Source organism: Mustela erminea, chromosome 7, assembly GCF_009829155.1.
Source record: "Mustela erminea isolate mMusErm1 chromosome 7, mMusErm1.Pri, whole genome shotgun sequence".
NCBI classification, from domain to species: Eukaryota; Metazoa; Chordata; class Mammalia; order Carnivora; family Mustelidae; genus Mustela; species Mustela erminea.
In genome coordinates this window covers 74,671,307-74,684,301 of record NC_045620.1, presented here as the reverse complement: position 1 = coordinate 74,684,301, position 12,995 = coordinate 74,671,307, and the positions used below count along the sequence as shown (strand labels likewise).

At 45.5% G+C, this 12,995-nt stretch overlaps 1 protein-coding gene across 7 annotated transcripts in view; it reads right to left on the bottom strand.

The window, feature by feature from the left end:
• The window catches only part of SPTBN1 (spectrin beta, non-erythrocytic 1), a 196,850-nt gene that overhangs the window by 44,411 nt on the left and 139,444 nt on the right, over positions 1–12,995 (bottom strand). For all 7 annotated transcript variants that reach the window (XM_032352123.1, XM_032352125.1, XM_032352126.1 and 4 more), the window contains 10 exons: positions 11,978–12,058; positions 11,475–11,590; positions 8,390–8,502; positions 7,405–7,592; positions 6,253–6,370; positions 4,911–5,069; positions 3,951–4,253; positions 2,042–2,195; positions 511–1,381; positions 277–414 (listed from right to left, as the gene is read on the bottom strand). In XM_032352123.1, coding sequence (XP_032208014.1) covers positions 277–414; positions 511–1,381; positions 2,042–2,195; positions 3,951–4,253; positions 4,911–5,069; positions 6,253–6,370; positions 7,405–7,592; positions 8,390–8,502; positions 11,475–11,590; positions 11,978–12,058 — 2,241 coding nt within the window. The remainder of the gene's footprint in view (positions 1–276; positions 415–510; positions 1,382–2,041; positions 2,196–3,950; positions 4,254–4,910; positions 5,070–6,252; positions 6,371–7,404; positions 7,593–8,389; positions 8,503–11,474; positions 11,591–11,977; positions 12,059–12,995) is intronic.

Below are 12,995 nucleotides of genomic sequence, written 5' to 3'. Positions count from 1 at the left end.
TGCCCTGGTCCTCCACGCTGGGCACAGGTCTCACACTAACACCTTAACTTCTGATGTGGGGACAGGCAGGTGCCAGGCTACCTTGAATGACATCACCCTAAAGGACACTTCTTATAAAACCAGGGTGTGTTGAAAGGCAGATGCCAATGCTGTGACATCAGGGCCATCTTATCAGTGACCCCGTCTGGGAAATTCCTGACAGCAAGGCTCACCAGTGACCTCGCCCTCCCTGGTCCAGCACACAGGGAGCCAGCCTGGTGCAGACTGCACGCTCACCTCGTGTTGAGTTTGTCCTGCTGGGCTTTGATTTCCTTCTCACTTGGGTGGCCACTGTGCATGAGTTGCCGTGCAATCTGGTTCACCACGGCAACCCGGGAAGCCTGGTTGTTCATTTCCGGTTCGAGGCTCTCGAATCTGGAAAACAATTCAACAGGGTACTCAGCTGCTGGGTCCTGGGCGGTAGCGAGGGGACGCTGGTGGCCCTGTAGCAAGGACAGCGCTCCCACTCACCTGTGCTGGATGACCTCCAGGTCCTCCAGCTTCTCTGGGATCTGCATGTTGTTGAGCCACTGCTCCTTCTCGTCGATCCAAAGCTCACAGGCATCAGCCTCACTGAACATCTTGTACAAGGCCAGGGTGTCTTGCAGCGCCTGCTTCCTCAGCCGTGTCAGCTCAGCCACCTCCTTGTACCGCTCCTCAATGCCTGACAGCCTGCCCCTCACGTCCGGAGACTCGGCGTGCTCCTGGGGCAGGGCACCGGCCTGCTCGTGCAGCGTGTCGATGGTGGGCCTGTAGTTGGCGATCTCCTCCGCCACGTCCTTGTGCTTCTTGACCAGAGACTGTGTGGAGTACTCGTCGTGGCCCACATCGTTGCTGGAGACAATCTTGAGGATGTCCAGCATCCAAGCGTCGATGTCGTCGGCATCCGCCTGGAACTGGTGCAGGAGCGAGGCCTCCTCTAGGCGCTTCTTGCGAATGGCCGAGAGCTGCTCCAGGTTGGCCCACTGCTCCCGGATGTACTGGATCCTCTCTCGGATCTTCTCTGACCCGAAGTGCTCCTCCGCAATCATGTCTTCACCTTCTTTGATGGCTTGCTCGAAGTGGCCGCTGCGGCCGCTCATCTCATCCTCGAACGCCCGGTGCTTGCTGAGCAGCCGCATGACGCTGGTCAGGTCCTTCCCATAATCGTCCGAGGACAGGATCTTCTCCTTCTCCCGTATCCAGCCCTCCTCTTCCGCCATCTCCCAGAAGAACTTCCAGAGGCGGCGGGACTCTTCCAGACGGGCCCGGCGCTCAGCTGCCAGCTGGCAGAGTTCTTGGTAACAGAATTCCATGTGGGCCACGCGGTCGCGGATCACCTGAGGGTCGCAGGGCTTGTAACCTATTTAATGCATGGAAGGAATGTGGAAGTCGGAGAGTTAAAGCACAGGTCCCTGCCCGTTTGAAGTAGTGAGTTATGCCCGTTTTCTCACCACTAGATTACCAGCTTCACTCTCAGTGCAGAGCCATGTGATAAGGCAATGGAGAACCTCCCAGGGCCTTGCCTGGAGGTAGGTGGTAAGTGTTATTTTTTGACCCAAGGGCAGGGTGATCATTCATGAACCAAAAAAAAGTATATACATTGTAAGAAAAAGGTCAGCTGCATTTAACTGTTTCTCAAATATAAAAAACACAACAAAATCCTTCCAAGATCCTTTAAACAAAGAAACATAACCACCAGATGTGAAAGCCAAGAGATGTTTGAGTAGCCACACCAGGGTGCTGATATGCATCGAGTGGTCTAGGCAAAGTTTGACTGCTAAATACCGCCAATCAAAACCAAGCAGTACTGGAGTACTTAATGGAAATACGTGTCCACTTCAGAAAAGCTGACCGAGGTAAGTATCCAGAAGGCTACCCTCCTGCATCTCATGTACCCACCACAAACCCACTGGGATGTCACAGGAATGTCAAAAACCCCAATGGCACAGACAACTTAGCTACTTCTACAGAGATGGCTATGGTGGTGGGGAAGTTAAGGCCTACCACAGTCCATCCTTACCTTCCCCGTCTGTTGCAAACTTCTGGGCAGAAGCATTGACACCTCTCACCCGCTCTGCCTGGATGCCAATGTCCGCTTCGACCAGGGCGTGCTTCTGTAACAGGTCTTCCACGCCAAGCAAGTGTTTGCCATAGTCTTGAGACAGTAATAGCACCTGTGCACCAGAGAAAACAGAGGGCCCATCTGTGCAGACAACCTTAACTTCAGTGTCTCGTACTCTGTGGACAAGCTGAGAGCCAGCCACCCTCCCTGCATCTCTAGGGGAGCAGAACAACAAGCAAATTGGAACAAAACAAAAAACAAACCTGAAAGCCTGCATCAGGAGAGACACAATAAAGTGAAGATTATCTACCCTGGAATAAGCAGGTCAAAAATACACTAAGAACAGAATAGAAAAAGAACGAATGGGGGCCAGCAGGACATGTAAACTGGGGCTCAAAGAAGAAACCGCCACAGCAACGATATTTCAGAAGAGAAGAGAGAAACGCTGTAGTTATTTCAAAGTTAAAAGAAATCTCCCAGGAGTTGCTGACCCCCTCTGAGGATGTTTTCCTCAGCTAAAAGCTTACTGGTGTGCCTTGGTAATACTCACCTTGTCAACGGGAGAAGAATCTAGTTGAAAGCTTATAAACCACATCTCTAACCAAGTAAAAACAGGGTCAGGTGGCTTTCTGCTTAGGAGGGAGTCCACTAACACTTTCTTTTCTTCCTTCCATCAACCCAATTTGAGGGCCTCATCTGACTTCCTCTCCAGATGGAATGTGTACTTCACTCCTACTTCTAAGGGAAGTCTCTGGCCCAAAATCTGAACTTTAATGTACAACATGATTTCTAAAATGAAAAGTACCTCGCCGCTAGATTTTATGAACATTTCTACTTTGAAAGGTCAACACAGACCATACTTGCGAACATCATAAAACTGGGACAATAAGAGGGCAAACTGATGGGACGAGGCGACACCATCCCTCTGCCAGGAATGGCTCAAGAGGTTAAGCCAAAGACGAGGGCTTATATCCCAGGAAGAAATCCCTCACAGAAGGTCAAGCTTGGGAACGCAGCACGCTGAGATAAAGGGGGCTTCACTGCACTGTCTGCAAACTGCCCTGTTCTGTTCTAGCTTCGGAGCTAAACGCCTTCCAGCTGGGGTCTACTTGACATGGATGAGCATTCTACCGCCTGCAGCAGAGAACACAAACGGGCACAGGGATCTGGCACAATGGCAGGTCTCTTCCTGGGCAGAAGGAAAGCTTGGAAGTCTATGCTCAGGGCTCTTAATTAAGGTAGGGGAAGCACAAACTGGCACTGGCAGCCCTTTCCAGCCAGTCCCATCCTATGTGTACACCTATTAACCACACTTTACCCTCGCTGTAACTGAATGAGGGAGGTGGTTAGAGCGATCCCAGATTAAAAACGAAGAAAGAGGCTCAAGGAGACTGCACGGAACCAGCAATGACAATGTGAACATGGGTTCCCTGGTTCCCGACACACATTCCGCCCACACTGCCTACCCCTCTCCTCCCATCTGCCCACATTAGCTTCCTGGATTCCCCCCTCAACAAGCCACTCACACACAGATCAATGACATGGAAAGCTGGTTCAACCCGCAAGAGCTAAAAACACAGAAAATCTTAATTTGATTGATTCCCTATGGTGGAACAGATCTGAATTAAATTTAAATCACTGCGGCAGATCTCTAGCTATGGAACTGGTTTTCAATACAACTTTTTTACACCTTGTATCTCATTTAACTCCTGATCTAACAATCTTCCCACAGGTAATATGGCCCCCTCTGACTTTACAGAGTGGGCAATGAGGGCACCCTGGATGCTGTGCAGTCAGCGGGGGGTGAGGGAGGAGGAAAGAGATGTCCCACTGGATCAGCTCTGGCCTCCTATCACTCAAGTTCTACCTTCATTTCGTCCATCCAGTCCATAATGTAGAGCATTTCCTGGAATATCTTTTGCAACCCCAGGTTCATCTCGAGACGCTGTCTCCGGGCCTTGAGCAATTCCAGTAGGTACTCCCAAAGCCGGATGACATTGTCTTTCCTTGCTGTGATGCGCTTGATGTCATGGTAGTTCTCTGCTTCGAGCTCCCTGGCCACGGCGACCACAGCCTGCACACGCTCTTCGTATGCGGCAATGTCTGTCTCAATGGCCTCATGCTTTTTCGTGGCGGCCTCAACTGCAGGAAGGTCAAAACCAAAGTTGTCCTACAGAGAAATGGGGGGAAAAACACACACACACACAAAATTAAAAAGCCATCCAACTGGAACAAAGAAACAGAGGCTGAATCTCAGCACAATCTATGGTGGTCCTAAAGCCACACTGACTTGAGCCCCGCCAGCTGCTGGTCTCTGCCTTCTTGTAGGACACTTAAAACTCCTCGCTAGAGCTCAGATGCCTTCCCCAAGGCAAATCAGCAAGTACTCGTCTTACAGAGGGGTGCAAGCTTCTATCTAGCACCTTATACTTCTGTGAGTGGAGCTGGTGACAGTTTGTGTGAACAGAAGAAGGGAAAGTCACTTTTTACTTCTTTCGTGACCGGTCCAACTGCCTTGAAGGATCAGATGGTCAAAGATGAAAGGTAAGAGAAACATCTAACATTACATAAATGTGAGCAGTTCACACTCACTCACTGGGTCTAAACAAACTGCTTGAGCTGCTTCCAAATTTATGAAAAGTCAGACAAACAGAAGACCAAGTACATCAGAAATGATAAACATCCTCTTCATGGGAAGTGAGCAAGAGGACTCGAGTTACTTCAGAACAGCAGGTGTTGATAAGCAGCTGTCCTATGGCCCTCAAGGATGGTCTACGTTTCTAGATGACCCCGGGAGCGGGTCCCCGAACGAGGTCTAGAGCAGGACCTGAGACACCAGACGCTGGTTTTCGCTCAGCCAGGTCTCCCTCATAGCTGCCTTGCGGTCGAATCTGCGGGCGAGCTGTTCCAGTTTCTCCTGTCTGATGAGCTCGTTCCGCAGAGCCAGTTCTCGCTCATGTTCTGCTTTTTCCAGTCTTTCCCAGGCCTACAGAGGCAAAAGGAACAGTTCTCTGCAATGCTCAATGAACTTTCCTTGGCTACATTCAACAGCCAGGACTTCTCAGTAAGACCTGAGAACTTTGTAAAAGGGACATCCCATTTCCACCCTCACTGACTCTTAAGCCTTGAGAAAAACCGTTTTCTCTCAGTTTAGCCTCATGGGAACACTCTCTCCTATCTGTATCTAAGTCCTGTGTTATATTTGGAAAACAAAACAGTGTAGATAAGGAGCAATATAACTAAATTATAAATCTCTTACTTTGAGAGGAAACAAAGTAATTACCTTCAACAGATCTGATGATATATAAAAGATAAATGATTTCTCAGAAAGAAATCATATTACAAACTCTTAGTCATCCCATCCTGAGCCACTTTTTAAAAAAAATTTTTTTATTTTTAACATTTTATTTATTTAAGTAATCTTTATGCCCAATGTGGGGACCAAACTCATGACCCCAAGATTATGAGATGTACACTTTCTCCAACTAAGCCAACCAGGCACCCCACCCCACCTTTTTTTTGAGCTACTTGTTTTTTAACTCACACACCTGATCATTTTGTTCAAAATCTTCACCAAATGTTCACAGTAAATTAATTTCTATGAAATATATCTTACATTTAAAAAATTCCACTTAAAATAATCTAATTGTGTAAAACTGACCACAGTTCTAGATTTTTCAAATTTCTATCTGGATACAATGGCCACGGTCAAATTCTGTAATTACAGACAAAACAGACCAAAATGGAAACTGTTGGACAGCCTCTCTGAGAGAAACAGCCAAAATCCTAAGCCCCAACGCCTAGAGATTCCAGATATATGAAATAAGGTTTCAGGTTCTTCCTCCTGCAACTTAAAGATGCTACAGTCGACTGCCTTAGACAGATGAGAGTAGCAAGGTAAAGAAAATAAGCCAAGACTGGTTTGATAAAATCTAACATTCCCTTCCAAAACTCTAACAGACCAACCCACCACAAGAATTTGCTTGACCCAAAAAAAAAAAAAAAGAATTTGCTTGACCCTCTGCAAAACCCGAGCCACTGCTGTCACTCCTCAGTTCAGCAGGCCAGGACGGACCCTTTCAGACTGCCCTCTCATCAATCAAGACCTAGAACCTGAAGCTTACAGAGAAGGTCAAGGCCCCACACAGGACCAGGTGGATCAGCTTTACCTTGTTAATGTCAGAGATGAGCTTGCCCTCCCGGGGCATGTAGACCTTCTGATTGTTGGCCCTCATCTTGCTCTGAATAGTAAAAAGCAGCACTTCCAAGTTCCCCTTCTCAGTAAACCTAAGTACAGGGGGAAAAAAATATGTTTTCTGTTCCTTCAAGGGCAAAAATTCATTTGCTTTTGGAGGAAAAAACCTTTCAACGCAGCCATACAATTTTAAAAGCCATTTATCTCTGGTCTGATTTATGTGGAACTCATTATGGAGAAAACACAGTGCATTAGTTTTTTGGGGTATTATAGACCACAAAATGCACCCAACTGTGAATTCTGGTGGGGTTGGCTGGTTGCTGCCACTGAGATTTATATTTGGGGGATCACAATACCATGCTTTTACTAATCACTTCCTTCAAAGTTTAGACTATACATCCTGGACAATGGACTTCATTCAAAGAGCACAGCTGAATATATTCAGCAAGAATCACTTCAAATGACTACCTAGTGTAACTTTCAATGGGTTTCAGAGACTGCAGAAAGGAATTCACAACTAAGCTGGGTTACAGAAATAGGAAGAAAGACTTTAGAACTCTAAGAAGGGATAAGGTCTATAATCCTTGTGTGACAATTACAATTTTCAAAAACAAGTCAAAAATCAGTTCGGGGGATAGCAAAAACTGATCTGGACAGACAGACACAAAACTATTTACTGTCTGCCTTTATTCAACATGTTGTAGTTACACACTTTGCTACAGATCTGCTAGTAGGCCTGACAATGGGCTACTGTCTCAAGCCCACTGTGAGTCTTACAATAAACTATATACAGGTACTCAGCTACTTCTCTAAAATCCAAAGTGTAAGGAATTCGGAAACACATTGGGCATAAGAGTTTGGGAAAAGGGGACCGGAGACCTGTACCACTTCTTAGGAGTCTCACGTATCAGTATCATGTGACCAGGGGCACAAAATGCTGTGAAGGGCTCACAGAGGGCGTGGTTTGTAACAGAGCTCAGCCACTCAGGGTCAGATGAAAAGGAGTAAGACAGGCCCCTGGTAAGAGGCACTCATTAAGAGATGAGGTCAATGAAGTCAGAAACAGGAGTCTGAGGCTGCCATCATCTCTCTCTGCAACTGGTAATACATCCAATCTGCATCTTACTTGGGCGGTTTCTCCACAGTGCGGTAAGTGTTGAAGGCCTGAAGCTGTTGTTGAACCCCAACCAGAGAATTGGCAAATTTGCGATTGTTGAGGATAATGATGGTTTGTTCAATCCACTCCAGAAGGTCAGAGGCAAGTGACTCATACTTTTCAATCATTTTTTCTGTTTCAATAGCATTGTCAAGCACCTGTAAATGAGAGTGAGAAAAACAGAACAGTAAGATCATATTGCCAAGTATGGGAAACAGGATTATAACTCTATAGGAGCACAGGCACACTTAATGACTGGCTCAGGAACAGTTCTAGGCTACTCTGGCCTAAGCATTTTAAACTCGAGGAACTGTGTGTTAATAGGCACTCAGACTGTAACTACTACTTGTGAGCAATGACAGCTTAACTGTAATTGGTTTGGTAACCTCCCAACCTCCAGGCAAAGGGTTTAAGATTCTGAAGGACTCCTGTGGCCTCAGCTCCAGAATTCCTAGAACAACAACAAGGGCTCTGTGTTGCTTGGTGCTGTCCCATGAATGCCCATGAATTTTCCACTCTTGCTGCAATGAGAAGACAGTATCACCTGGTCTGAGGTATTCAGGAATATATGGCAGGTGAACATCAGCCAAATGAAAACTAAAAAAGTGCAATAGTGGGGCCTTTTCAACTGAGTAAGTAGGATTTCACGCCTGTGACATCAGCCAACTTATCAGATTTCCAACACCCCATTTTCTGGTAAGGTTGAGGGGAGGAGTGTCTCTGGGTCTGAGAAGCTCCTCAAATCTCTCCCTAAATACTGTAGCTGCTGCTCCTACTTCCTGTCACTCCTAGGGATGAAGAGGCTTCTGCCTACATCCCTGCCTCTGGGGGTGCCCACCACAAACCGCTACCGGCTGAACTGATGAGCGCACGGGAGGAAAGGGGCTTGTTGGCGCTACATTAAGATGAGAACTTTGATCGGGTCTCACAACTTATAAAACTGGTGTGAACTCACCTTTCCAATTCGTTTTCCTTCAACAGCCAAGGCCTTCATCTTAGAGAAGTAGTGGTAATAGGTCACCACATAAGTGATAATGGACTTCTCATCAGGGTGGTCCACACTGATATCTGTAACCCAAAGAAGGTTTTGTTCAGTATTCTGCTCACAGCACAACCACCCAGAACAACTGTTCAACACTGAAACAGGCCAGTGTTTATATTGGAGAACTCTGCCCTTGGTGTATTAATTTTAAGTCTGACGCAGATGGAACCATTTCATTGACTTTTATGATACGAATATTCATAAATACCTTCTACCAAAGCAACAAAACATAAAAGTCTTAAGAGACATGATCCTTCCTCTCTAGGATCCCAAGCTACCAAGAAGAAAACTTCTACAGAAAAATGAGGACTACGGTAAGAATTCGGGGAACATTCTTAGTGATGTGACTACTTGCCAGACCAGCAGGCTTATCTCCCTGCCTCTGTCCACTCCCAAACTGGGCTTGGGCTTCTTGACTCCTCCTATCTGCTGATGCCATCAGACCCGCTTCCAGTCACTGAGTCTTTGGACATCCTTATCTTCTTGTTACCCGGTCTTCAGTTGGTCACCAAATCTGAGTCCAGATGATTCTATCCATGGAATCTTTATTGTCACTCATAGTTCAGACTCTCACGGTTGCATAAGCAGACTTGAAGCAAGAGCTTCCTCACTGGCTTTCCCTACTACCCAATTCACTTTATGCACGGCCCCTGGTTGATTTTCCAGAAGCGTGGCTGCGAACACACTTTCTCCAAGCTCAAAATTACTCAAAAGTGCCCTACAATCTACAAAAATAAAGTCTAAGCCCCTTAATCCTCTAGAATCTGCCTTAACTTTCCTTCCCTTCCTTCTAACCACTGAGTACTTATCAGGCTCCTTGTAAGAGCCACTTCTAATTCTATAGCCTACTATTTCTTCTCAGGCACACTCTCAGCCAACCTGGACTAGCCAACACTCCCCAAACACACGCCACAATTTCCAATACTCCTTCACTTTACTCACAATTTCCCACTGCCAGGTACTATAATTTGCTTACACATATTTTCTTTGTTTTGTAAGACTACATCCCCAAGGGTGAGAAGCTTGTGCCTCGGTAAGCCCTGTGCCGTTCCACCTCTCAAACTGCTGGTGTGCTGTCTCGTGTAACGAGGGTAGTCAGTCAGTATTCACTAAGGGAGGCAATGAGCGTACGAAGAGGCCAAGTGGTGCAGGTATGGCAATACTGGGTGACACTCTTGACTTGGGACAGAAAGAAAAGCGAATACACAGCATGACTCTTAACTGATAATCAGGTTCTTTTCCAGAATGCACTCACATGCATGCCTTCTATCTTCCTGAAAGCCCTGTGTGAGGCAGGACTGTTTCTCTTAAAGATGAGAACACTGAGGCACAGGGCTGGAAAGTGCCCTGCCCAGTGTCACCGAGGCAGCCTATGGCACGGGGGGCCAGAAGAGCGGTTACTCTTTCCACCCTAGTAGTCCCTGTGGCCAACTCTGCTTCTGCTTGGCCCCACCCAACTATGCTCCAAGGAGAAGGAAATGGAGGAATCCCTCCTCCAAAGCTGATCCTGTATGCAATCTAATAAACATATGTTGACATAACTGGGAAGATGAGAGCAGACAAAAAACCTTGTGGTTTTGTAACCTGTCTGCAACTGTATCTTAGCTGATGCTCTCTGGGCCACTGGGCAACTAACAATAGCTAAGGACAACTAATAACCAAGATCCAACCCACAGCATAAGTAACATCAATGGCCTTTTTTTAGTTCCTTGTCTTGTGATCTGAGGAACATATACTGGGAAGGGATTAGAAAGATTAACTAATGAGCAAGTTATTTAAAAAAAAAAAAAAAAAAAAAAAGGTTATTTAGCACAAAGAGCTATGGCTGAGAAAGAATGTCTTCCCATAGTTAAAACAGGGGTAAAGACGGAAGATTAATCACACCCCAAGGGATTTTAGTTTTCTGTTTATATTAAGAGATCATTTAATGCGTTAGCACAAAGATAATTTTATCTCAGCTTCCGGGATAGTGAACGTATCAGTGAATCTAATGCACTGGAAAACAGCAAGCCTGCTTGGCAGCCTCATGACCTCGATCTGCCCTTGGGGAGTTGAACTTCCTGTTCTATATTTATAAGAACTTTAAACTTTCACTCAGTTTTCTCTCTCTGGTATTTGCTCACAGCTATGAGCTGTGATCTATAAAGCTCCCGTACTACAAACAAATCCTCTTATATTTCAAATGCTTTTCAGAATAAGAAAAAGTACCTATGACAGCTCCGGCAAAAAGCCTGGAATTAGGACTTTGTTAAGTAAGGGAGCTATAAGCTGAGGGAATGCCCCACACAGGTCAGCTCCATGTCACCTGCAGTCAGGCTTTGGGGTCCTGTTGTGCCTCCAGGCAGTCAGCCCTAAGAAGGGACTGTGAGTCCAATTCTTTCACCCAAATCTTCCCATTTCCTGATGCACCTTCCTCACTTAAGCTCTTCTTACTCAAAGCAAACAGAGCACAGCCTCCTACAAGCCCCTCACCCCAACCCCCTGGTCTGCACCCACTCATTCCAAGGCTGCCTGCCACCTTGGCAAGAATGCCAGTCAATAAGCATTCACTGAGAGCCTATGGCAGGTTCCCTTCATTGAGAACAGCTGCTAAGAACTTTCAGTGACTGATGAATAACCTTTAAAAACTTTGAGCTACAAGGCCCCGACCCACCTTTCCAGTGGTAGTTCCTATTATTACTTTAAACACCATTCCCAGTGAACTCTTAGTCCCCAAACACGCCTTCCTCGTTCCTGGTTCTTCACCTCTGCTCAGGCAAGTGCCTCTGCCTAGCAAGCCCTCTACTTCCCAACATGTTTAAATCATACTTGACTCTCAAGGCCTTTTCAAATATAATCCTTTGCACAAATCCTCAAGTAATTCCCACACCAAAATAAAGCTCCTCTTGAGCAATTCCCAAAGCACACTACACAAATAAACTGACAGCAGATTTTCTACTAGCCCTTCACTACTAGAGATGCTATTGGAAGTCTCACCTTACATCCCTCAAGTCCTTACCTTCTGGATCCAACAGTTTAGTGAGGCCAAGGTGCTGCTCTGCCAGGTTGAAGGCATTCTGCAGATTGTAGTGTGCATTGGATTTCTTTAGCTTGTCAAAATCTATCAGGTCAGGCCTATGCAGAATGAGAGCGGAACAGGATAAAAACCATGGCATAAGAACACATGTGACCAACGACATACCAGCATTACTCCAGAAATGGTAGAAACCACTTTACTGAGCAAAGTAAAACTCTATAATATAAATCATCAAACAATGAAATCTGATTTTTGAACAAACATGCCAAGTTTATTAAGAGAACAGAAGATAACGGACAAACTGATTTGTTTGGGAGAATTTACATATTCTCTCATATTTTCCTCACATGGAATGCAGGAATTCCCACCGTGGTGCAACATCTAAGGCAATGGATATGAGGGTCAAAAGTCACCCAGATCGGGGCAGAAGAATGTCAATATTCTACCCCAAAACTGTTAGTATGATTTATGAGGAGGTGACTTACCGGTGTTTGTGTATCAGTGCGTTGAAGGCCATGCCATCCCGCCAGCTTGTGGTGAAATTGTGAATGTTGACGTTCGGATACCTACAAAGACAAAGCATAACAGAGTTACCAAATAAAGATGGACAGTTTTGTGAAGTGCAGTGTTCATGAAAAAGCTTGTCAGTACTGAAAAAATGTGAGGCAATTAAGTATCAAAAGGACTATCAAGTCAGAGCAAATACTTCTTCGACTTTAGCTTTCTATTAAAACAAAACAAAACAAAACAAAAACCACATCCATGTGGCTTTTCTTTCTCGGTAAGTCAACCAGACAAAAGATGTGAACTGAGTCTTAGATTTAAAACACCATGGTTACATAGGAAAAAGTGACCACAACCCAGACACCTCTGAGACTTCTTTGCCTCCACTGGCTTTCTCCTCTGCCAGCAAAGATACTAGGACCCCACAGTCATGGACATCTGAATTCTGGGGAGAAAGGAAGCAGCTACGATTACCTGTTCATGAGACACTCAGCTTTCCTCCTTGCATCACTGAGCTGAATGAAGTTTTACATACCAAGGATCTCCCTGAACAACTTCCCTCTGTTGGAGACCAACCCTATTCACTTAGCTATTCAATACCGTTTACAGGCTTTGGATGTGTGGTTGATTCAAGGCTTATAACTAAGTTGATCCCCTTATTAGGCATACCCACTTTATGAGTTTCATACTTTTCATTAACTGATCATGTCTATTACAGTTGTTAACTGTCCTCAAAGTAGGTCTAAGTAACTCTCTAGTTAACCGGGTAGAAAATCGGTTCTAAATACTAGACCCAACAATTTCAGTGAGTAACAGAATAGATCAGTTCTCTAAAAAAGTATTTTCACTAAGATTTGAAAGGAGGAATAAAGGGAAGGAAAACCGAGACGGGTAATGTATAAAGACTACTCTTAAGTTGACTGCACAAAGCTTCCCCAAAGCAGCAAAAATTAAAAGCCGGAGAAAACCCACTTGCTTTTTAAAGTATCATGGATGTGA